This window comes from Homarus americanus, unplaced genomic scaffold (assembly GCF_018991925.1).
Source record: "Homarus americanus isolate GMGI-L3 unplaced genomic scaffold, GMGI_Hamer_2.0 scaffold52209, whole genome shotgun sequence".
Lineage (NCBI taxonomy): Eukaryota > Metazoa > Arthropoda > Malacostraca > Decapoda > Nephropidae > Homarus > Homarus americanus.
In genome coordinates this window covers 127,501-153,356 of record NW_024746253.1, presented here as the reverse complement: position 1 = coordinate 153,356, position 25,856 = coordinate 127,501, and the positions used below count along the sequence as shown (strand labels likewise).

The 25,856-nt window shown below is 43.9% G+C and overlaps 1 protein-coding gene across 4 annotated transcripts in view; it reads left to right on the top strand.

Annotated features, from left to right (window-relative positions):
- Positions 1-459: 459 nt before the first annotated feature.
- The window catches only part of LOC121879194 (mitogen-activated protein kinase kinase kinase 7-like), a 69,629-nt gene continuing 44,232 nt past the window's right edge, over positions 460-25,856 (top strand). For 2 of the 4 annotated variants that reach the window (XM_042385793.1, XM_042385791.1), the window contains exons 1-9: positions 460-710; positions 2,123-2,212; positions 3,627-3,765; positions 5,346-5,463; positions 7,504-7,646; positions 8,352-8,535; positions 9,168-9,298; positions 10,389-10,543; positions 11,086-11,536. In XM_042385793.1, coding sequence (XP_042241727.1) covers positions 636-710; positions 2,123-2,212; positions 3,627-3,765; positions 5,346-5,463; positions 7,504-7,646; positions 8,352-8,535; positions 9,168-9,298; positions 10,389-10,543; positions 11,086-11,536 — 1,486 coding nt within the window. In that variant the 5' untranslated portion in view covers positions 460-635. The remainder of the gene's footprint in view (positions 711-2,122; positions 2,213-3,626; positions 3,766-5,345; positions 5,464-7,503; positions 7,647-8,351; positions 8,536-9,167; positions 9,299-10,388; positions 10,544-11,085; positions 11,537-25,856) is intronic. The other 2 variants (XM_042385792.1, XM_042385794.1) reach the window with 2 other exon arrangements.

Sequence of the window (25,856 nt, the reverse complement as noted above, 5' to 3'; positions counted from 1 at the left end):
TGTTAGTCTATTTGTAATGACTAATTTTACACACATCAAAGCAGGACTAAATATAAGAAATTAATGTGAAGGATGTAACCAAAACTCATAGACAGAGTTTAAGCAGGGTACTGTATTCCTTGGTAATTGGGTGTTATGTAACTTATGTAAGTAATATTAAGTCTTCTTTGTATGGTTAATAACTTGAAGAAGGTATCCAATGGTTTTATTATAAATGTTTCTGTGGTAGTCAAGTGTATATACTATACATCACTACTACTGATTCATCTCTGAAGGTTAATCTTAAAAATAACTATAACCTGGACCCCAATGATGTTGAAGATGGTGTCCAATACTCTCTATTCAGCAAGTTAGTATAGTATTGAAAAGTACTTAAGTAGCATTAGATAGTCTATGGAGTCCGATCTTATAAATAACTACAACCTAAAGGAGACACTCGATGGTGTTCTTTTGGCAAGTTTGTCCTACTAGATGGGATAAAAGGAGTATTGGAGTGGCATAAGGGTGTCATTGGATCTTCTTATAATCAGCTGGCAGTCATATGGTTCCGGTGTCTATGGGGGAGGAAGGTTTGCAGAGATCACAGTTGTTTATGTCAAAAAATTGTGGCCAAGACTGAGAGATGACTTGAGAGGATGATCATCACTGCCATGGACAACCAGGTCGAGAACTACCAGGAAATAGAAGCTGATGAAGTACACTTTCTGGAGGTGAGACTGTGGCTGCTGTGTATGTATGTGTGTCTGTGTGTGCTGCTGTATTACTGTGGCAGGAAGAGAAGAACCAGAAGTAGAATAAAGATACAAAAAAAAACATTAATACGGTAGAATTGATGATTATATGATAGTTTTTGTGTGTCTTTATCTAGTGGTTGTGTTGCTATTGCCTTAACCTGTTGTCATTAGTACTGTTCACTGTTATTGTGGTCTGCCTATGTACTAAGATGCTTTAGGAAACTGGACAAATAATGAAAATAAAGTACTTACATACATACAGACGATACATACATACAGATGATGGTAAATACCTACATACACATTCAGATGATAGAATAGAAGAGAACATTAATCATTGTATATCTTTCCTGTACTTCTTCTCTGGCAAACACCTCATACAAGTTTACATTGATTGCAGGTGTATAATGTAATTAGACAATACCGGTATACAATGTACGTAGATAGTATAGGTACATAGGCACATAGACTGCAGGTGTATAATGTAGGCATACAATATATAGGCACACTACAATTATACCAACATTGTACAGTAATACTTAACAACCATGACACACTCTTAGCACCATCTTGAGGAATTCTCTCCATAGAAGATAAAAACTTTCTTCCCCCAAGAAAGTGACAAAATGTGCTCGAGGAATATATTTGTGTAATGTAGCTAACTTATGTCCGGCAAGTTTGTTTCTGTTCGAACAGTTATTTTCATGGAGATAATTTGTATCTTTTTTAAGGATGAAATTCAAGACAAGTAATACTTAAGATTAGGTTAGGTTAAATGAAAGAAGTAAATTTTATTAGTATTGTAAAACAGAAAATTGAGGAAAACTAAGTGTTAAGATGACTCGAGTGATTAACAAGGTATATTCTTATCCGAAGAGCCATAAATACTGTAATGTACAGTTAACAAAAAATATATATATTTCACTGCTTTCCGTACTTTTCATCTGGAACACAAGATGAAATGTTTAGAAAACCCGGGTATGCTGACCTAACACATACCATGAGTGGCTGAGGCATTTGCTCAATCCAAATTCCAACAGACCCCCGGGGCACGATAATGTTTTGTTAACTGTACGCACAAGGTAAAGGAAGAGGTAGTGTATTAGTTACCAAAGAAGGGCGGTGACAATTTTGTTGCCATTTTGACACACTTGATCAACATCCTCAATACATTACAAGTATTTATATGTCACTCATAAGCATGTACTGTACATGGGGCCCCCTGAGTTACGAAGGGGTTACTATAATCCTGGACCCTGTTCGAAGGTCAATTGGTAACTCAGAACCATATTACTGTATTTTCTCAATACAGTACACGGAAAGGCATCCACTTCATGACACAGGAATTACTATGTGTATATTTTGTTGATATATTTTGTTATTTGCAGAGTATAGGAAAAGGATCATTTGGGGTTGTTTACAAGGCATTGTGGAGAGGCCTGACTGTAGCAGTGAAGAAAGTGGAGACAGAGTCTGAGGTAAGTCTCTTGCTGCATTACTTGTTGTTGTTTATGAAGAAAAAGGTCAAGAATGTTTATGATGTTATATAAGGAGACTGCCATAAACAGTGGTCATGAACAGAAGACTTTCCTTAACTCTTAATTTTTTTAAGTCAAAGTTTTTAATTGAACTCTGTTTTATTTTATCGCTGCTACTGAACTTAAGATATCCTCCCATTTCTTGGATTATGATACAAATTCAGAAACAAAAACCTTTTGCAGGAATATATGTGTAAGAAAGATGTAGGTTTAAAGTACAGTACTTTACAAGGTACAGTTCAGTGATTCCCCAATAATGACCTTATCATAAAGTTGGTACTGTATTAGAATACCTGTATATAGGTATTGTATAAGTGCATCTAATAATGTACATTGTAACGGCAGCTAATATTGGCATTAACATTCCAAAATAAAGTCTGTTAACACTATACTGTACTGTATATGAAAGAAATATTTACAGTACATCCATGTAATATTGATTCCACTTTGACCATGACACAACCTTCCCCACCATCCTGTGACCATGATAGTGAACATCACCTTCACCATCCTACCTAACCATGATCTATCCTACCCTAATATTACCCTGATATACCTTACACTACCATGACCTACCATACCTTACCCTACCTTACCATCATTATACTGTACACTCGGTAAAAACTACAGTACAGGTGGGGTCCAATGATTTTCCAACTGAACTTTACCGTTGTCTCGCGAGGGTTGGTAGGCCTGACTGTGAGACATTTTATACTTAATTTGGTACTTTATTACAATATGACTGGAGAATGTCAGTATATCTAGATAAGTTAAACTGTATGTTATATTAAATGTTCCACACACCGTAGACTACAGTAACCATGGAAGTGGATGAGTAACCACATAGGAATACTGTACATTATATGTTTGGCAGAATTAGTGGATATAGTAAAGGTATAAGATTATTTTGGACCCGAATTTCGAATCAGTATTTGTATTACTACTTCACTTTGGGCTAATGACACATTATGTCATTCTTTATTCGTACTGGAAAATATACCAAGCTGTTCCGAAACATCTGAATGGCTCCACAGTTCGCATGCAGTCATAATGGAACCCGGCCCAACGACGTTTTACCATATGGTCGAATATTTCCGGAAAGTCTAGTACTGTACTGGGTTTCGTTTCAGAGTACCGATCACTTGTTTCGAGCACATGTGGCTGAACCCATACACACGCAGGGCTACCAGTGCGAGGAATGCCTCAGGGGCCTTTTTGAAACACCTTTTTTGTGGTGTCAGTTTGTTTCACGCAGGAATTGTAACGGTAGTTTTTTTTTACCAAATGTACCTTGAAACTGTTTGTGACATTATTGTGCACAACTAACACATTTATTCTCTTTCCTTGTTGTCAGGTTAACGCTTTTTACAATGAGGTGCAACAGCTGGCTCGGGTACAGCACGAGAACATCATCTACCTCTACGGTGCCTGCGTGTCTGATATTCACAAGTGTCTCGTCATTGAATTTGCAGATGGGGGATCACTGTATCACTGTGAGTTTGTGAACTGTTTGTATGTAATGTATTTATTTTTGCCATTTCAAGACTTTTCTCTTTATGGTGCAGGTAGGCCAGATTCTAAAGCAAACACACACTCTCTTTATATTCACAGTACAGTGTATTCATTAACTCTTAGTGTTGTAACAGATGTATTCTTCTGTTATATGGTGTTTATCTCTCACAACAAGGGCTCAGATATCTCTCAGGTTTATCCATCTGACACAACCAAGCATCACCTATTCACTTCTTTTTGAACATTCATGAAATAAGGCTCATACTACTCATCATCGGCACCGCTGTTCTAGGCTGTTTTCCACGCTTGTGTCAGTTGGGGCAGCCTGCACCTCAGTTGTCTTTTCCCTCAGCCATTAAATGAGATTAATTACTTTAATGTTTTTTTCTTATTATGACTCAACATATACAAAGTGAATCATTAGGAGGTGTTGTGAATCAGTTTAAAGGCCAAAGATGCCCACTGTTTATGTATATGTATGTATGGGAAGAAGTGTGTGTAGCCTTACTTCTTGAAGATGTTTCTTGTTACTAACTACACATGTTTTACTCTGGCCTCCTCTGTTATTTTCCTCCCATTATTAAAATTCCTGTATCCCTTGACTCACTCCACACAAGGATGGGAGAGAACAGTATCCACTATGGAGGGAAATGGATTGAAGGAGTGTTCAATATTTTGTTAAGTCCACAAATGGTTGGAAGAGATCTGGAAATTCCACCTCGGTGTTTAGTAAAAGATAGAAGGTGTAATGTAGTACAGTACTGAATACAGATATAGAAGAGAGTATAGTGTATAGAATATAGACAGACAATAGTATAGATATTTACTGTATATATTAGAATATTTGGTATATGTGCTTATTTTTTCTGTTCTCTGCAACACAATAAATAAATTAGTATCCTGGAACTGCATAGTGATGTAAGTGTTCCACCCTTTTAGTCAGAGGGACTTACCTGCTATGTCCTCTTACACCAAATATCACATCAGAATGTCGTACCTGGTAAGTCATTTAATCTCCACAACAGTAGAAAAGGCCGGTCGGGTGAAATTGCTCTGATATGACACGAGTGTTCTAAGATGCTCTGATACCCGCACTAGGCCTCAGCAGATTTGTTTTTTCTCTCGTGTTGGGGTGCGTACGGTACTTAGCTTACTGTATTAATCTGTTTTATATCTAGCTCTGAGTGGCCAACCTATTCTGTTTACTTGGTGGATAAGAGACTGGCCGCCACATGGTGGGTGGTGAGCTGCCAACTGAGTGATGGGAGCATTCATTCAATCACCCTCTCCAGTCACACCCCCTCTGGTATAATGTAGTTTCTTTTGAGGTCTTGGTAGGATTGGTGAGGTAAAGTTAGTGCAATTTAAGGTTTGTTTGATTAAGTTAGGTTATGTTAGTTGGGGTTGGTTAGGTTAGGTTATTTAGGGTAGGTTAGGTTAGCTAGGTTAGGTTAGGTTATTTAGGGTAGGTTAGGTTAGCTAGGTTAGGTTTGATCTGGACACGTGACTTACATATAAGGATGGGGATCATAAGTGTCCTAAACTGTTACTTTGTTTACAGTGTTGCACAATTCACCCAACACAGAGTATAACCTGGCACATGGAATATCCTGGTTATTACAATGTGCCAGAGCCGTGTCCTACCTCCACGCCATACAGCCGAGACCTTTATTACACAGGTGAGTGGACAACCTTTGTCTTACCTTGTTACTTCTGTACACAACAGATAATTATGTTGCCATTTTCTCCTGTTATCTTTAATTATCTTAATTAATTCAAGCTGTCAGATGCAGTATGGTTAGTAGCTACTGCTGATATATTTTCCATGGATGGTAAAGCACCTTAATGAAAGCATACGTATAACTTTGATGACTTTTTTACCCAGTCTGGTTCCCTCTCTTCCCCAGCCATTAAGACAGAGTGAGCCACACACTATCACTTGTCCAATTATTTACATATTTGACGAATCTGCTAATTTTTTAAAATAACTTTTTCGTTGACTCGGAACAGCTAATGCTAATTTAATATCCTGGAATAGTGGTTATAAAATAATTGCAATTATAAACAACCTTGAACCTGGTGTCTGTCTGTCTTTATATGGAAGTACAGTAGTATAATTGTGACAAAAACTTTTATTTTGTTTGTCAGTTTCGACTACGGTGGACATGTTAGAGTGTCGGCCTGTTGTCTCTCTCTCTCTGGGTGTACCGTACTTAAACTTTTCTTTGTTGAATCATAACTGTGTCTGTTGTAGGCTTTTAGTTTATTTTGTTTACAAAGTTTTATATGAATGAATACTTCATCACAGGAGAAAGTGTTGAATGGCAAATTAAATTTTCTGTTTCAACAAGTTATTGGCCTGTGAGAGGGTTAAAAAAAATATTGGGTTTATTAAATTTCATGTTAATTATGTACAATAAAGGTTAAGATTTGTAAGTGTGTGTGTAGGACTGGTCAGTGGCTGGTTATAAACATTTTGCACTTGTTTTGGTGCTGACTTTTTCCCCAGTGGCTTTAAAGCACCACTTTTGAAGTCAGCTCACTTTGAAATCACGGTGGCGAGGCATTTTCAGTTCCTCAGAGACTGTCCTTGGTACAGTTTTTGTAGAAGGTCCACTTTTTATTTACACAGCACTTTACGTTTTCTACCACGGTGAAACTCAGTTCTATCACTTTGGTGTTTGTGTGAGGGCATTGTGAAAGCAAAATAAAATCACTATTAAACAAAGAGAACAGAGTACACCTGGCCAGTTACTTGAACCAGTGTCGTTAGCCCAGGGTGTCTGTGACCGCAGTGTTCATGCTACGTAAACAAAGCAGGAACTTAGGATGACGCAGTAACTCATGAGGGGTTGAGCACGGGATTCATTTATCATAGAGAATGTACTGTACTGTATCACCAATAATGGGAGTCAATGTATTACTGTACTGGTGTAATATAAATTTCTTAGATGTTAGCCTAGTGTTTCATACTCGTCCGGTTTCTCTTTAAGTGCATTATACGTATGAAATTATTATTGTTGTATGTTTTTCACTTGTCATAGGTATATATAAGTGTATTTTAATCATTGTGCACATCAAAAAATTCCACTGAAACACATTTTGTAGCATCTCAGTTTTTGTAATGGAAGTCTCTGGGAAATGTGAATCTCAGATGCCATTCTTCCATCCCATTTATATACAGTATTCTTATTGTTTGTTTGTCTTTCCATCCATAATACTTGTTTTACAACCTGCCTAAATACAACATTGTCTCCCTCACGTGTAGCCTGTTTGTGTGTTTCTCAGTTGGGCATTTATTAATTATCTGTTACAGGAGAATTGTTTAACACTGTAACTATCTTATGTTAGTTCTGGGACTTATTTGTAATGTTGGATTATGTGAAGATTACACACCACAGTTTATTCCACCTGGAGATTAACCATCCTACCCTACTCTACCTCACCTCACCTTACCCTACCCTACCTCACCCTACCCTACCTTACCTTACCTTACCTTACCTTACCTTACCTTACCTTACCCTACCCTACCCTACCCTACCCTACCCTACCTTACCCTACCCCACCTCACCTCGCCCTGCCCAACCCTACCTTACTCTACTTTACCCTGCCCTACCTCGCCCTGCTCCTCAGATAGTATTAGGGAGATTAATCTTCAGGTGAAATAAAGTGGTGTGTCTAATATTCAGGTGATCCAAAATATGTAATTGTTTTCTCAGGGACCTCAAACCCCCTAATTTGCTCCTGACCAAAGAGGCCAAAATTCTCAAAGTATGTGATTTTGGGACAGCGTGTGAACTAAGCACCATAATGTCCGACAACCGAGGATCTGCTGCCTGGATGGCGCCAGAAGTGTTTGAAGGTTAGCACTTGTCGCTACTGATGGTTTATTATGTAATTTTCTGCAGAAAGTTCGATATATATTTTTATTTTTACGTTTTTTAAGCATATTCCTTCTGTATGTCAGGGAATATATACAGTATAGGGTATTGAAAAGTTATTGTCTGTCTGTCTGTTTGTTATTTTTACTACTCTTTCACTTTAGTTAAGGTTGGTTCAAGGGTTGGGTACATTCACCTCAAGGAAGGGAGGAATTAATAGTGAGAGTTATGTAAGGAAAGTGTAGAAAGTGACAGGAAAGTTCTAAGACAATAAATATAGATTATCCAGGAATAGTTACCTGTACTCAACTCCTGAGCGTACATATGTAGTATGCCTTACATGTGGTTGATACCCTTGTTATATATGTATTTTTATTCTGTATTCTAGTTTAAGTAGCAGCCCTTTGGTTTAGCTGAGTAATGTAAAGATCTTTAATTTCTTAGATAGTGGTGGAGGTGAGGTTGAGAGAACAGATAGTGGTGGAGGTGAGGTTGAGAGAACAGATAGTGGTGGAGGTGAGGTTGAGAGAACAGATAGTGGTGGAGGTGAGGTTGAGAGAACAGATAGTGGTGGAGGTGAGGTTGAGAGAACAGATAGTGGTGGAGGTGAGGTTGAGGGAACAGATAGTGGTGGAGGTGAGGTTGAGAGAACAGATATTATAATTTTTGTTTTCTTCTGTTTACAGGTAAATTGTACACAGAAAAATGTGATGTATATAGTTGGGGAATCATCCTCTGGGAGGTGATGACCCGTCGTGTACCGTTTGAAGATCTTGGATTGGCCGTTCGCATCATGTGGGCGGTGCACCAGAAACAGCGACCGCCACTTGTAACCGGCTGTCCAAAGTTACTAGAAAATTTAATGAAACGGTATGTGTTTGATACAGTCTCTCCACTTAACCTTTTGGGTGTCTTATTTGACTTATTTTGACTTATTTTTTTATTCTACCTGAGGACCAACTTGACATTAGTCCTCAGTGGTAGAAAAATGTTTGATACCCACTGCCTTATTCAACTACCATCTCTTGAGTGTTGAAACATGCACTATTCTCTCCTCTGGTAAAACATCCCTGCTGCTGTGGTTGCATAGTTGGCTTTTCCTGCATCTGAGTTTCTGTTTTATTGTATTTGTATAGAATACTTCACAGTTGACATTATTTACACATTTCTTAGTACTGTACTTTACACTGAACTTCACTGATTCAAAATTCTCAGTGTTTTGGGTGTTCCTATGGGAAAATGGGTTCTGTGAATGAAAAATGACCTAACAATCACTTATTCAGGAATGCATCTTGTTCTTACTAAGTGGGACCTCACTGTATTTTGTTAAATGAGTTTCCATTTGCAGTACTGTATCTATAGTAATATACATGTTGTTTCTGTATCAAGACATATTTTAACAGATACATATTACATTATGTCCTGTACAGTATTTACATTATTATTCTGCATTTTGTTCTAGGAGTTTGACTTCTCTTTTTCCTTTTTGATGATACCGGTAGATGTTGGGACCACAACCAAGCTCGTAGGCCGCGTATGGAAGAGGTGGTGGAGAAGATATCTTTCATCGTACGCTTCCTGAAGGGTGCCGACGAACCTATAAATAATCCCCCATCAGATGATTCCATGACGGGTAAGACTTTACACGTGTCTCACACAGACACTACAAGTTGTCACTTTAAACTTCATTTCCTGATTAATCCCAGTGAAAGTGGGTCCTATAGGGGTAGTGCAGGTACAGCACACTATATCTTCAACCTTTGGTACACAAGTGTGGCCCTCCTTCACATCCTAACTGTAAAGTTAGGTGCCCATTCACTGCTTGGTGAACTGTGGATGTCCCTGGCATGAACCTGTGATCATTAGGATAGGAGTTAAAAAAATTTCCCACTTGGCTGCCGAATGGTTTACTCCATATACAATTTCCTTTTGAAAGATGGGGGGTTGGGAGTTTTCATCTTGAACCAGCCTGTGGCCAACATTACTCATTCACCTGGCTTATGGAATGGTTTCAGTTTCTGAAATAAAAATTTTATGTAACTGACCACAGAAAATATGTAAAATTGACCCAAGTAAATCTTTAAACATATAAGTATTGCACCTGTATGCAGGGGGTATACTAATCACTCAACAGTTGCTGTAGTTTGTCCTGTTAACTTAAAGATATACAGTAGGTGAGCCTTGACCTCCTTGTTCCTCAACTTGGACAGACCATCTCTTGGTCTTGTCTCAACATGTACAGTAAACTGTGGGGAATGTACCAAGTATTACAGTTAAGTTATATTACATCACTACAAATTGTTCGTGCTGTAACCTTGAGCTTGGCAAATTACCACAGTTTGAAGACGTGATGCTAGATATTTTAAACAATGTTTTGCTTGTGGGAAGCAACCTGGAAACTTGCATTATTTTATACATTTTGGTGTAAGAACATACTGTACTGATGACAGGTGGTGGTGGCTTGTGTGATATGACAGGGTAAACCAGAGTTGTGTAAGGAGGCATACTGTACCATAGCAGTTTACATCTATTACAGTTGTAAGACTGACTGAATGACAATGGGGTGTTTGTGCATTTGCTCTCAGTCTAGCACCAGCATGCTATGGTACAACGTTTTAGAGTTAGAAAAACCCAGATAAGTTGTTGTTATGGAAATTGCATTTTATTACGAATATGTTGCCATTTTCGTTTTGATAATATCTCGTGGATCCTCTCGTTCACAGATTCGTATCGATCTCCGTGTATTGGCTCTAGTGCGGGTCACACCAGCCGGGACGTGAGTGAGTTCACCTGCAGTACGAATGACATCACCAGCGACCCTTGTGGTCATGGGAAAATTCAGACTAACAATATTGGTCTGTCAACGCTCCATAATGAGGTCAGTCTGGGTTTAAACTTCCATTATGTATGAGGTGTTGAACATTATTGTATAGTAGTGTATTTCATATCCAACCTTGAAGTGGCTGAGAGTATGAAGGTGTGAGTGGCTAAGACTTTTACAATGAAGGAATAGTGCCGCTTGTTACGTATAGGACTTAGTGCCGCTGTGTTACATATAGGACTTGGTGCCGCTGTTTTACGTATAGGACTTAGTGCCGCTGTGTTACATATAGGACTTGGTGCCGCTGTGTTACATATAACTGTGACTGCTGTTGTTATATACAGTATGTAATAGAATTAATTAATAGATTAATTTCATCATATATCAAGCTAGATGGATTAGCAAACAAGAATCTTTGTATGATATTAAATACAGTAGACAGCCGGTGGTGCCGTGACTAAATTAAATGTGGTTTAATATTTTACTATAATAATGTTTACAGTCATTATATGCTTAAAGTGAGGGAAAACCTTTGGTTTAGCTAATTTCTGTAAATAAATTTATAACATGGAATTAAGTGAACTTAATTATCTTTGCAGGATGCCTCAACATGGGGCAGTTCAGGGAGTGAGGGAACATATCCTGTCAGGGACACGGGTGACGGCTGCTCTCCCCCTCAGGGTCCTCCAGCACCTGCCATAAGCCCAAATGTGTCTAGCACTGTAGTGGTGACCGGAGAAATGGGATCTCCCTGGAGCACGGCGCCCAGCGATGACCTGGAGAAGCACATGCTTCCTCTGGCTATTACCATACCCAACGCAGAACCCCCACCTCGCTCAGATATAATATTTGCTCCTCCTCGAGCCCCAACAATTTCACTCCAGCCAAGTGTCAATGTACCTGCACCTATAGGCTCAATAGAAGGCATTAGTCCTTCGGCTGTCCCAATGCGTCAGCATCTCACCCCGTCTGATCCAAATGCTCACTTGCGAAGACGTTCTGCAGAAGTGACCCCACAGCCCACGTCCTACAGAGAGGGTGGTCATCATGGTGAGTACAATACAATTTTCTGATTGTGAAGTTCAACTTTTTTTTCTCTGGATTTGTTAAGAAATTCTTGTGTGGATGCAAGAAATTTGTTGCGGAAATGTTATTTGGCAGACACAAATGGACGCTGTCACAATATATTATTTTCTTGGTGTATTACAGTATGTGCAACAACCACAGGCAACATCAGCAAATTGTCTACAGTGTGTCCTGTTTTTATTGTTGTTGTTTTTTTTATCTCTGTTTATGCCATACAAGGAAAATTCTCTTGAAACATTTATAGATAATTTATTAGAATTTGATCGTCCACTCAAGGAATGGCTGTTATTAGGACAGATGTTGGATCATGGGAAAGAACATTATAAGCATCTGAGCAAGAGTATGTCATATGGTACAGAAAATGGGGAGTATTGTACCAGGGGAATGGTTGAAGGCTATGCAGTACAGTAATGTGCAGTAATACTCTTGTAGTACAGTACTGTATAGGAAGAGAGTTAGTAAAGAAGGATTTAAAAACTAAAGAGAAATCATTTATTGAATATACCTGGAAAAGTACAGTCACTTGCACTTCTACCTGGCACAGTGGCTGGTGGATTTTGTGAGATGTGGCAACTCTGTGTTTGTTTACATGGTATTAAAACTCCTGGAATGGCCCTAAAGAGCATTGCAGTAGTAGCCAGACTAAGGATGTTAGATAAGTATTCCACAGAGTTGCCACATTTCATAAAATCCACCAACTGCTGTACCAGGTATAAGTGCTGGCAACTGTACAAGGCAGAACAGTAATTGAGGGGGTAAAGGATAAGAGAATGTAGAATAGATAAAGAAGAGGGAGGATTTAGAGGAGATAGGTGATTTATAGACCAAAGATTTTCTCTTAAAATAAAATAAAAATATGCAACATTTATGGATCCAGAGAAGCATATGATGGGGTGAATCTAGAGGCATTGTGGAATGTAATGAAGATTTATGGTGTAAGAGGAAGGCTGCTTGATGAAGTGAAAGTATTTTGTAAGAGCAGCAAGACAAGTGTGATAGTAAATGGAGGACTAAATGACAGCTCTTGAGATTAAAGTAGGTGTGAGGGAGAGATATGTTATGTCCCTGTGGTAGAGATATGTTATGTCCCTGTGGTAGAGATACGTTATGTCCCTGTGGTAGAGATACGTTATGTCCCTGTGGTAGAGATACGTTATGTCCCTGTGGTAGAGATACGTTATGTCCCTGTGGTAGAGATACGTTATGTCCCTGTGGTAGAGATACGTTATGTCCCTGTGGTTGGAGGGGAAGTGAAGGGCAGGAACAGCTGGAAGGTTGTACTGGCCACTGGTAACATGTTTCAAGGTGGACGATGCAGTGCTCTTTGTGTGTAGTGATGAGGATCTGTAGAAGGTGGTGAATAACTTGGATAAGGTCTGTGATAGGAAGGGTAAAGTAATGGTTTTTAGTGTACTGTACTGTTATGGGAAGGTGAGGTAGAATAGATAAAACCTAAGAGATTTAAACTGTAAAATTATGAAGAAGAATAAGATACTGGAGGCAGATGAAAATAGCAGTATTAGGGAGAGATGCTAAGTAAGAATGGTACAGTAGGGAGTGAAATTAGAGAGAACACAAGTAGGTGGAGGGTTATTGGAGAGCTGAGCAGTACCATCATGGGGAGGATCATAAACTTGAAGGTAGAAAAGAAACTCCGAGGTAATATAATAGTTCCTACCTTAACTTATGGCTGTAAAATGTAAACTTGGGATAGTGCAGAATTATCTGAAATTCAAGGAACAGAGGTGAGATACCTGCGGGCTGCACCTGGGTTTACCAGAATAGAAGGTGTAAGAAATAGTAACTGTTATTTATTGTTCTTGAACTTTTGGCTGTGGTGTGTGGAAAATTTGTTGTGCTCTATATGCATAATTTTCATGAGAGTTGAGAGTTCTTAAAAACTGTATTTTCACCTAACAAAATAAAGATAAGTATGCAGGCTAATAGTAATTGTAAGAATGAAAACCATTGGTCGAGTATGGTTTCGCCGTGAAGTGGGTGGTACGGGGTCACTAGGAGAGGGAGACAAACACATGGTACTTCCTCCATGACGACTTCGTGTGTACTAAGGTGCAACAAGGAGTCGGGGGGTGGTGTAGTGGGACTAAGAGATCTATGGAACACAGCTCCACGCTTTGGTCCCTAGTTGAGCCCAGTCACCTTTACACATGTTGATCAGCAGTATCTTAGTGCCCCTTAACCCATACAGCTTTATGGAATGTAGCAAGGTCCTAAGCTGATCCTGTTACTGTACTATATGATGTAAATGACAGGGAGGTACTACCGCCTGGGAAGATATTGGAAGCATAATGTGTTGTCTAATGGTAGACCCTGCTGCCATATGTGACCAAGTCCCAGGTTGATGATCTGACTTTCTGCCTCATTTACACACAATTGCAGGGTCTCAATTGTTTCTCTTACTTTGCCAACACAACATACATACAGGTATAGCATTTCTCACTCTTGATCTTTTTTTCATTTTTGCATTTCTATATGGTTCTTTATTATTATTATTATTATTATTATTATTATTATTATTATTATTATTATTATTATTATTATTATTATTTAATTTTTATTTTTGTATTTTTTATTATAGATTTTATTTACTATGAACTAATTGTTACTGTTATTACTATTACGTTTTTGTCCCCCAGGCCCTGGTGTGGGTCAATGACCTGTGCCCGGGTGGTGCTAATCCTCGTAAAAAAAAATATATATATATATTATAATAATAATAATAATAATAATAATAATAATGATAATAATGTCTTACAATTGGTCATCATATGAAATTAAATATATTCTGTGGAATGCATCGTTCATGGTATACTCATGTCATAGAGCCAAGCCGTGAGTCACAATTCATATCATAGAGCCAAACCGTGAGTCACAATGTTGACACAGGGACCACCAGGTGACTGATTTAACCTGAGTCTGCCCTGCTGTAAATGGGTCCAGAAGTGTAAGAAGTTCAATGAAGTGTTGGCCTGTTTTACTCTGTGCTATATCCATACTGTACCTGACAAACCATTATGTTTATGGGACCAACTTTCACTTCCACCTTCCATTTTAAAGCCGTGACGAGTTATAATAGTTACGGTACTTTTAAGGTCGGCGGTAAGAAATTGACAGGGAAGTTCTTGTATACTGATCATGATTGACACTAAAGTTCAGTGAAGTTTAGATCTGGTGATGGTAATGAAATGTTGTAAAAGCTTTTAAGATTTTTTTTTTTTTTAAGGACATTTACAGGACCTGAAAAAAATAAACCTACACACACAGACCACGAGAATGTGTTGTTTACGTTAGAGGTTCGGTGGATCTGTGTAATGTGTTCGTGCCTGGTGACTGTTGAGTGTTAAAGTGGTGATAGAGGCAGTGCTGGTGGACCTCTTTGTTTAGCTGGGTTGAGGAAGTCATTGTTACATTCCTAGGAGGGTTGGTCTTGCTTACCTGGTTGGCACAAGTGGTTGGCTGAGCAAGGAATTCCAAGTTGTTGACAAGTAATACTCTTGGAGGTTATCCAGATTTCCTTTGTTAAAATATCAGATGGTAGTGGATGTAAATGACTTCAAGTTAAAAAACACCAACTTTATCATACTATCAATAGTGGTTTATTGGTACAGTGGTGGAGTGGTTATTGTACTGGACAGGCCATCGGTTCAATAGTCCCAGGTCCAAATCCAGAGAGTTGCTATTATAATCATATCCCATCAGCCTGTCACAAAAAACCGAACTGGCTTACATATATCTAGACCACCTATCCTACCTCAGCCTTTGTGTGTGTGTGGAGCTGAGTAATGTATTGGGTTGATTTATAAGTCGTGTGTGTGGCATACAAAGGGAACTTAGACTGGGTATGGGTCACATTGTTAGGGTACATCCTTGTGTCGTGTACCTCTCCTGATCCCTCAAAAGATAGAAGACACAAAGCAATGTTTACTTGTACTAGTATTCTGAATAAAAGTTTCTTAACCACTTGTGTACAGGGTTCTCTCTCTCTCTCTCTCTCTCTCTCTTGGATAAAGTCGTCTAGTTGTCGGCCAAATACAATATAAAAAGTGGCGTCCCCATAGAAAGTTATTGTGCTTGTGTGTGTCTGATTATTGATAGTAAAGGAACGTAGGAGAAATGTGATGATTACTTATATATGAGAAACCATATTGGCATAGTCTTAACGTGAAGAAAAGGTGTAGGAATTTGTTTGGTTGGGGCGTTGGGTCATTGTGAGATCATTTGTATACCATTACACTGTTGTTTTCCATCAGTTGTTGTACTTGTATGAAATATTACGAATAAGCCACCATCTTTGAAATACTGTACTGCACAAGTAGTCATGTAATAGGTGATCGTGACCTATTCTTTCTGGTCATAGAGGACAACATTTGGAAATTTCTCAAGGTTGTTTTAGGGAGTCAGGGATCTAGCATATAGTATTGTGTGTATATGAGTCCTTAGCCACATCAGATTGTATGCGGTCTTTCTGTATATTACATTAGGGTACTGTACTGTATTCCCATTAGCTCTTTGTAATTAGTTCATCCATTCAGTATCTATTTGAATCTTATCCATTAGTTCTTCCATTTAGTATCTGTCTTTGGTGTTGTGGTACTGTGCCCTTCCTCCTGCCACAGTGACCTACCCAGACATACCATTAGTTGTAGGAGAGGAGCCGGGTCGGGGCTTTGTGGTGTGTGAGGTTGTGTAGTGGGGCAGGGAGGGGGAGAGGAAGGAGCTTTAGGAAGGAAGGAAGGAGAGAGATGGGGAAAGAAGGATAGAAGGAATGAAGCTAAGTGATGAGGATGGGAAGAAGATGAAATAAAAAGAAAATGGGAAAGGAATAAGTAGCAAAAAGAGAGAGAGAGACAGATTCGAGGGTGAAGACTACAGGATGGGGCCAGGTAGTGGTGGCGGCGGCGGCAAGTTTCAACTCTGGGCGCTGCCAAGAATTTTCACAATTTCAGTTATTGACTTGTGGGTGAGCTGGAAGATGCGTGGCTCCTGGTCGTTATGTTGAGCCGCCAAGTGCCTCGTAAACTGTGTATAATAGTATGCAAGATTCTTCTCCTCTTGCTGACTCACTCTCTCCCTGCTGTTGCTGTCTCCTTCTCTCCCTCCTGTTGCTGTCTCCCTCTCTTCCTCCTGTTGCTGTCTCTCTCTCTCTCCCTGCTGTTGCTGCTTCCCTCTCTTGCCTCCCTCTCTCCCCCTCCTGTTGCTGCCTCCCCTCTCTCCCACCTGTTGTTGCCCTCCCTCTCTCTCTCTCCCACCTGTTGCTGCCTCCCTCTCTCTCTCTCCCACCTGCTGCTGCCTCCCTCTCTCTCTCTCCCACCTGCTGCCTCTTCTCTCTCCCACCCAAGCGCCTCCCTCCCACCTGTTGCTGCTCTCCCTCCCCGTTGCTGCCTCCCTCTCCCCACTTGCTGCCTCCCTCTCTCCTCCTCCTGTTGCTGCCTCCCTCTCTCTCTCTCTCTCCACCTGTTGCTGCCTCCCTCTCTCCCACCTGTTGCTGCCTCTCTCTCCTCCTGTTGCTGCCTCCTCTCTCCCACCTGTTGCTGCCTCCTCTCTCTCCCCACCTGTTGCTGCCTCCTCCCACACCTGTTGCTGCCTCCCTCCCTCCTGTTGCTGCCTCCTCTCCCCCTCCCCTGTTATGCTCTCCCTCTCTCTCTCTCCCACCTGTTGCTGCCTCCCTCCCACCTGTTGCTGCTCTCCTCTCTCTCTCTCCACCTGTTGCTGCCTCCATCTCCCACCTGTTGCTGCCTCCTCTCCCTCCTGTTGCTGCCTCCTCTCTCCACCTGTTGCTGCCTCCCTCTCCTGCACCTGTTGCTGCCTCCCTCTCTCTCTCTCTCCCCACCTGCTGCCTCCTCTCTCCCTCCTGCTCCCTCCCCCCATCTTCCTGCTGCTGCTTCCCAAAATACACTTGAAACTCGACCCGGTTAAGGTAGAGGCTCAGTGTAATTGTTTTCTTCATAACTGGTGTTGTGAAGATTAGTGAATACAAATATCTAGTTAAGGTAGAATTTGAAGGGCAATTTCAGGTTATTATAATAATCCTAACAGCGAGGTACGTTCTGCCACCGTCACTCAGCAGGAATTAGCCACTCCACGAACCTACCGTATTGTTAATCTGGACCCTGTTATCGTGAACACATCTCGTAGTTATGTGCTGAGTTGGCGTGAGTGAGCGAGTAAGAATCTCGAGACAAACAACATTGTGGGAATATATTGCACAAGTCGTGGACGCCCCTCGTGGCTGCTGTACTGGTTGACGCGCGGGAGGTAAGAGTCTCCGCCTGAGGTTTAAAATGTAGTGATGGTGTGGGAATGTCTTTCAGAAGGTGTTGAGGAAACGTCATAGTTATGTGGTGACTCCTGTGTGTGTGTGTGTGTGTGTGTGATTAATCAAATATAATTACTTTTGTGGGAATGAATTACTTTTGTGGGAATGAATAAACAGTATTACGTACATTTGTGATGGGGTCTTACACAGGTTTTATGAAGTGTTTAGGTGAAGTGTGTTTTGGTGAAGTGCGTTGTGGTGAAGTGTGTTGTGGTGAAGTGTGTTGTGGTGAAGTGTGTTGTGGTGAAGTGTGTTGTGGTGAAGTGTGTTGTGGTGAAGTGTGTTGTAGTGAAGTGTGTTGTGGTGAAGTGTGTTGTGGTAAAGTGCGTTGTGGTGAAGTGTGTGTCCGGGCGGCTTGAGGAACCCTCTCTCTTGGCCAGCCAGTCATAATCAGTGGACAGGTATTATGTTGTTGTGTTGGTGGAAACACTCGCCCAGGTGAGTGTTTGGGCGCGAAATTTTGGCCCAAGACTCCTTGTGTTGGCGCGCCCAGGGTATCACGGCCACACACCACATACCCGTTGCCTCACGCCATCACCACTGCCCCACACCACACTACGCCACACCAGACCACACCACACCACACCACACCACAAGATGTCCACTTCTGTGTGATTGTCTTTCCCGGGGGATTTCACCAGGTGTTCTTCATCAGTTTCTTGTGTTAGAATTTTGTCCGTCAGTGATCGAGTGAGTGAGTCAGTGAGTGAACGACGTATAAAGCCACTGGCACAATTATAAAGCCTATCTACTGAACGACTGACACAGTTGGTGCCGCTGGCGTGTGACTGCAACTTGGATCATTAAATAAGAGTTGGCTGGTCATGTAGAGCTAAGTCCTAGTGGGCCCCTGTCCTATCAGACCCCAGTCTTACCTAACCACTAGAGGTGAGGCCACGATTTTAATGGTCAGGTAATGTTAGGTTGGGGCCTATTGAGGCATTAGTGGGTGGTATGAGTGGGTGTAACACAGCGGGGGGGGGGGGGGGTGGATGTGACGGTGGTAGTGTGACGTAGATGAGGTACCAGAGGCCGCCACAGGCACAGCAAGAGTGACGGCAGAGTGATACGTCTTGGCTATGGTAGTTGGTTGATAAGTGTCACCCAAAGGTTAACCACACACACACACCCACCCACCCACCCACACCGACCCACACCCACCCACCCACCACCCACCCCCCCCTGCACCCCCACCCCCCCACCCCCCACCCACCCCCACCCCACCCCCCCCACCCACCCACCCACCCACTTCACTCCATCTACACATCCATTCACATCCACCCACTCCACTCCACCCACCCACCACTGCACCCACCCACGAGTTTAAAGTACGAGATGTGCCACCTGTTGTCTCAGCGCACCACCTGTCTCCACCTGTCAGTTCCCTAATTAACACACCTGTCCTCCGTCACTCACAATCATTTACTCTCTTTAACTCCGTCACTCCTGTAGTCGGCCCCTCAATCACTCCTTCCATCTGTGTGTGTGTGTTAGGTTAAGTTAGGTTAGGTTAGGTTAGGTTAGATTAGGTCAAGTTAGGTTAAGTTAAGTTAGATTAGGTTAAGTTAGGTTAAGTTAGAGCCCATTATGACTTCTGAAGGCACAGGACGGGCTCTTATTTTTCAGCCCAGACACTATATACATTTGAGCCCAGACACTATACATTTGAGCCCAGACACTATACATTTGAGCCCAGACACTATACATTTGAGCCCAGACACTATACATTTGAGCTCAGACACTATACATTTGAGCTCAGACACTATACATTTGAGCTCAGACACTATACATTTGAGCTCAGACACTATACATTTGAGCTCAGACACTATACGTTTGAGCTCAGACACTATATACATTTGATCCCAGACACTATATACATTTGAGCTCAGACACTACATTTGAGCCCAGACACTATACATTTGAGCCCAGACACTATTTACATTTGAGCCCATGCACTATACATTTGAGCCCAGACACTATACATTTGAGGTCATTAACTGAAGGGGGGTGGGGGGTGGTGGATGCTGATTGGTTCATAACGGTGAATAGTTGTGACGTCATAAACCTTACTCTTGGTCATTGACGTCTTGCGGACTGAGGTGTCTGTGTGTGTGTGTGTGTGTGTGTGTGTGTGTGTGTGTGTGTGTGTGTGTGTGTGTGTGTGTGTGTGTGTGTGTGTGTGTGTGTGTGTGTTGTGTGTGTGACAGTGTTGTGTGTGTGTGTGTGTTGTGTGACAGTGTTGTGTGTGTGTGTGTGTGTGTGACAGGTGTGTGTGTGTGTGTGTGTGTGTGTGTGTGTGTGTGTGTGTGTGTGTGTGTGTGTCAAAGTTGTAGTGTGTCAGTGTGTGTGTGTGTGTGTGTGCCAGCTGGGTGGGGGAGGGGGGTGGTTGCTGGCGCCGCTGACGGTGGTGGTGGTGGTGGGTCGCCTCACACTCCGCCTGGTGGTGTCATCACAGTCCTCTTGTGGCCTCTGCAGCTGCTGTGTCTTGCCTTAGTGCCGTGTTCGCCCGACGAGGAGGAGGACCAACACCTTAACCCTTGTACCTGGTCGTGTTTTGATGACCTACCTGGCGTTACGTTACGCCCACGCCCACACACACACACACACCCTCACCTCCACAGTGGATTTGTGAACCGTGATTAGTGATTGATGATATAGTAATTATTGAGGCGGTGAGGTGAATGGACCTATATTGTGGGCTGGGGGTAGAAGGGGGCGTGATGCTGGCCAGGGGAAAGACAGCGCGGGCGGAGGTGGGCGGCGGAGGTGGGTGCCCCGGGTGTTGCTGCTACTGCGACCTGTACTCCCTGGCAGAATGGGCGTACCGTGACACACTCTCCTGCCCGCCCGCGCCTCTCAGATACTCCCCCGCTCCACCGCCCCCATGCCCCATCCACAGCACCGACCTGCCCACGCCCCCTGTGGAGGGCGTGGGCGTGTCTGCTCTACACCCACACCTCCACATAAAGCCCGACGTGGCCGCGGCCTTCCTGCTGTCTCTCGACCTGCTGCGACCACATCAGCAGTACCACGCCCTCCACCACGCCCTCGAGACCCATGCCTTCAAGCACGCCAGTAAGTCTTTGTTATTACCTTCCACGCCACGTCAGGGGGGGGGGGCAGCAGCACGTGTAGGGAGCAACAGGTACTTACAGGTGACAGTGAAAACAAATGTAGTTCAGGTAGGTGCGTGGTTCACCTGTATTTCACCTGTGGTTCACCTGTATTTCACCTGTGGTTCACCTGTATCACCCTTGGCTCACCTGGCCTTGACGGGTGTGGCCAGGCGTCAAGGCTAGCTCCAGTGGGCATCAATTTATATCGGTCCCCGCGTCTCACCTGTATGGTTGGGCTCTATAGATTTTGTGTTCCTTGTGTAATGCTTATGTGAGGCAGGGTTGGGGCCTGTTAGGACTGGGGCTTGTTAGGACTGGGGCCTCTTAAGACTGGGGCCTACCAGGACTGGGGCCTCTTAAGACTGGGGCCTACCAGGACGAGGGTCTACTAGGACTGGGGCCTCTTAAGACTGGGGCCTACCAGGACTGGGGCCCATTCATCCAGTCACCATGTAGAATGTACTCAGCCTTACCTAGAAACAAGATAATGTACTCTGCCTTACCTAGAAACAAGATAATGTACTCTGCCTTACCTAGAAACAAGATAATGTACTCTGCCTTACCTAGAAACAAGATAATGTACTCAGCCTTACCTAGAAACACAAGAATGGACTCAGCCTTACCTAGAAACAAGATAATGTACTCTGCCTTACCTAGAAACAAGATAATGTACTCAGCCTTACCTAGAAACACAAAAATGGACTCAGCCTTACCTAGAAACAAGATAATATACTCAGCCTTACCTAGAAACACGAGAATGTACTCTGCCTTACCTAGAAACAAGATAATGTACTCTGCCTTACCTAGAAACACGAGAATGTACTCAGCCTTACCTAGAAACACGAGAATGTACTCAGCCTTACCTAGAAACACAAGAATGTACTAGGTTACCTAGAACACAAGACTGTACTCAGCCTTACCTAGAAACACAAGAATGTACTCTGCCTTACCTAGAAACACAAGAATGTACTCAGCCTTACTGAAACACAAGAATGTACTCAGCGTTACCAAGATGAGGGAATACCGCAATAGACCAAGTGGTTGTTTTAGAATGAATCACTAGGCATCGTGTATGGGCATATGTGTGTCAGGTGTGTGTTGAGTGTATCAGGTGTGTGTGTGTTGAGTGTGTGTGTGTTGAGTGTGTCAGGTGTGTGTGTTGAGTGTGTCAGGTGTGTTTTGAGTGTGTCAGATATGTGTTGAATCCTGGAGGTTAGTAAACAGAGAGAGAGAGAGGGGAGAGAGAGAGAGAGAGAGAGAGAGAGAGAGAGAGAGATTGTGCAGTGGTGGACAAAATTCCCTGGACACTTGACAGAATCTTAAGGTGAGATGATGATGATGATGATGATGATGATGATAATGATAATGAAGATGATGATGATAATGGTAACTCCTCCTAGTCGTTATGTAAGCTGGACAGTACACTTTCACCCCACACACACACACACACTACACCACACTACACTACACTACACCACACTACACTACACTACACCACACTACACTACACCACACCACTAACTACACCACACTACACCACACTACACTACACTACACTACACTACAAGATTCATTCACGGAAGAAGAGTAATTTATACGTTTCTTTACGATAGATATTTGATCTTGGATGTCATAAAATCTTGCTGCCTGAGTGTTAGGAGGCTGGGCTGTTCATCTCCGGGGACCACAGGTGATGCAGACGTGTGCCGGATTTGTAACACCTTTTGTTCTCGTATTCTTCTGTTTCTGTTATTGTTTCTTTTTCTACCTCCTTCTCTCCTCCATCTCTTCCTCCATCTCTTCTCCTCCTTCTCCTTCTCCTCCCCACCTCCTCCTCACACAACACGCATCACTGATATTCTCGTAATCTTGCAACAAACCTCTTTTTGTTTATTTGTTTACATTATGACGCTGTTTACTTGTGTATCAGTGACTCAGGTGTGGGGTCATAAACAGGTGGGGATTAATTACCTAGTTACCTCTGACGCAGTACTTGATAAAAACTTGTTGAATACTTGTCAGGTGTTTTTTTTGGGTGGGGGTGAAAAACGACCTGCTGTGTGTGTGTAGGGGGGTGTTGTGTGTGTGGGGGTGTTGTGTGTGTGTGGGGGGGTGGTGTGTGTGGGGGTGTTGTGTGTGGGGTGTTGTAGGGGGTGTGTGGGGGGGTACAGTGTGGGGGGTGTTGTGTGTGTGGGGGGGTTGTGTGTGGGGGTGTTGTGTGTGTGTGGGGGGTGTTGTGTGTGTGTGGGGGGGGTGTGGTGTGGGTGGGGGTGTTGTGTGTGTGGGGGTGTTGTGTGTGGGTGGGGGTGTTGTGTGTGTGGGTTGTGTGTGTATGGGGGGGGGTGTTGGTGTGTGTGTGGGGGTGTTGTGTGTGTGGGGGGTGTGTGTGGGGGGTGTGTGTGTGGGGGGGTGTTGTGTGTGTGGGGGTGTTGTGTGTGTGTTGGGGGGTGTTGTGTGTGTGTGGGGTTGTGTGTGTGGGGGTATTGGTGTGTGGGGGGGTTGTGTGTGTGGGGGGTGTTGTGTGGGTGGGGGGGTGTGTGTGTGGGGGTGTTGTGTGTGGGGGGTGTGTGTGTGGGGGGGTGTTGTGTGTGGGGGTGTGTGTGTGTGGGGGGGTGTTGTGTGTGTATGGGGGGTGTTGTGTGTGTGGGTGGTTGTGTGTGTGTGGGGGTGTTGTGTGTATGGGGGGTGTTGTGTGGGGGGTGTTGGTATGGGGGGTGTTGTGTATGGGGGTGTTGTGTGTATGGGGGGTGTTGTGTGTATGGGGGGTGTTGTGTGTGTATGGGGGGTGTTGTGTGTGTATGGGGGGGGGTGTGTATAGGGTTGTGTGATGGGGGGTGTTGTGTGTGGGGTAAGGGGGGGGTGTGGGTGTGTGTGTGTGGGGGGTGGTGTGTGTATGGGGGGGTTGTGTGTGGGGGGGTAGGTGTGTGGGGGTGTTGTGTGTATGGGGGTGTTGTGTGTATGGGGGGGTGTGGTATGGGGGGGTGTTGTGTGTTGGGGGTGTTGTGTGTATGGGGTGTTGGGTATGGGGGGGGTGTTGTGTGTATGGGGTGTTGTGTGTGTATGGGGGTGTTGTGTGTGGGGGGGTGTTGTGTGTGGGGGGGTGTGGGGGGGTGTGGTGGGGTGTTGTGTGATGGGGGTGTTGTGTGTGGGGGGGGTTGTGTGTGTGGGGGGTGTTGGTGTGTGTGGGGGGGTTGTGTGTATGAGGGGTGTTGTGTGTGGGGGTGTGGTGTGTGTGTGTGGGGGTGTTGGTGTATGGGGGGTGTTGTGTGTGTGGGGGGTGTTGTGTATGGGGGGTGGTGTGTGTATGGGGGGGTTGGTGTGTGTGTGGGGGGTGTTGTGTGTGTATGGGGGGGTGTGTGTATGGGGGGTGTTGTGTGTGTGTATGGGGGTATGGGGGTGTGTATGGGGGGTAGGTGTATGGGGGGGTGTGTGTGTATGGGGGTGTTGTGTGTGTATGGGGGTGTGTATAGGGTATAGTGTGTTGTGGGTTGTGTATGGGGGGGGTGTTGTGTGTATGGGGGTGTTGTGTGTATGTGAAATGGAGATTGATGGCGCTTTGTTTATCTAAGAGAGAGAGAGAGTCAATTTGTAGGTGTTGTAAAAAACATGTGTGTCATATTATATTGGTGTGGTGAGGCAGTGTTGGCAGGTGTGGGTGAGGCAGTGTTGGCGGTGGTGAGGCAGTGTTGGCAGGTGTGGTGGGCAGTGTTGGCAGGTGGTCATACAGTGTTGGTGGGTGTGGTGAGGCAGTGTTGGCAGGTGTGGTGGGGCAGTGTTGGCAGGTGTGGTGAGGCAGTGTGGCAGGTGTGGTCATACAGTGTTGGCAGGTGTGGTGGAGGCAGTGTTGGCAGGTGTGGTGAGGCAGGTTGGCAGGTGTGGTGAGGCAGTGTTGGCAGGTGTGGTCATACAGTGTTTTCAGGTGTGGTCATACAATGTTTTCAGGTGGTCATACAGTGTTTTCAGGTGTGGTCACACAGTGTTGGCAGGTGTGGTGAGGCAGTGTTGGTGTCAACAAGGAGAGCGTTGGCCCTGGTGTGCTGTGGCCGGTGTGCTTGGTGTGTGGTAAATATTTTTCTCTGCTTCTGGAGGTGAAGTGGTGGTGGGGGGGGGTAAGTAGGGTGGCGGGTGGCAATGGGTGGTTCTGATGGAAGTAGGGTGTTGGTGGGTGGCCCTGCTGGAAGGTGGGTGGTTCTGATGGAAGTAGGGTGGCAGTGGGTGGCTCTGCTGGAAGGTTGGTGGCAGTGGGTGGTTTGATGGAAGTAGGGTGTTGGTGGGCCTGGAGGTGGTGGCTCTGATGGAATAGGGTGGCAGTGGTGGTGCTGGTGGAAGGCTGGTGGCAATGGGTGGTTCTGATGGAAGTAGGGTGTTGGTGGATGGCAGTGGGCGGCGGGTTACTCTGGATGACTATAGGATAAGATGGGTGGTCAGTGGTTGACGGGGGTGGGGGTAGGCGTTGGGTGGCAGTGGTGGCAGGAGAAGATGCAGGTAGTGACGGTGAAGGAAGTAGGGCGGCGGCGGGTGGCAGTGAAGTAGTCCGACGCTGGTGGCAGGTGGGGGATGCGGGCGGCGGAGAGGAAAGTAGGGCGGTAGTGGGTGGCGGGCGGAAAGGGAACAGGCGGCGGTGGTGGTAGTAAAGAACGACGTTGGGTGGCGGAGAGGTGCTGGGTGGCAGTGGGTGGCTGTACGTTTTAATCATAAGAAACTATGGAGCACTTGAGAGACCAAACCTCGTCACCTCTGTTCACTTGTTCATCATTGTTGTTGTCCCCACCATTCCCTCACCCTCACGTAGACACATTTACCCTCTTCCCTTCTGTCACTGTGCCTCCCT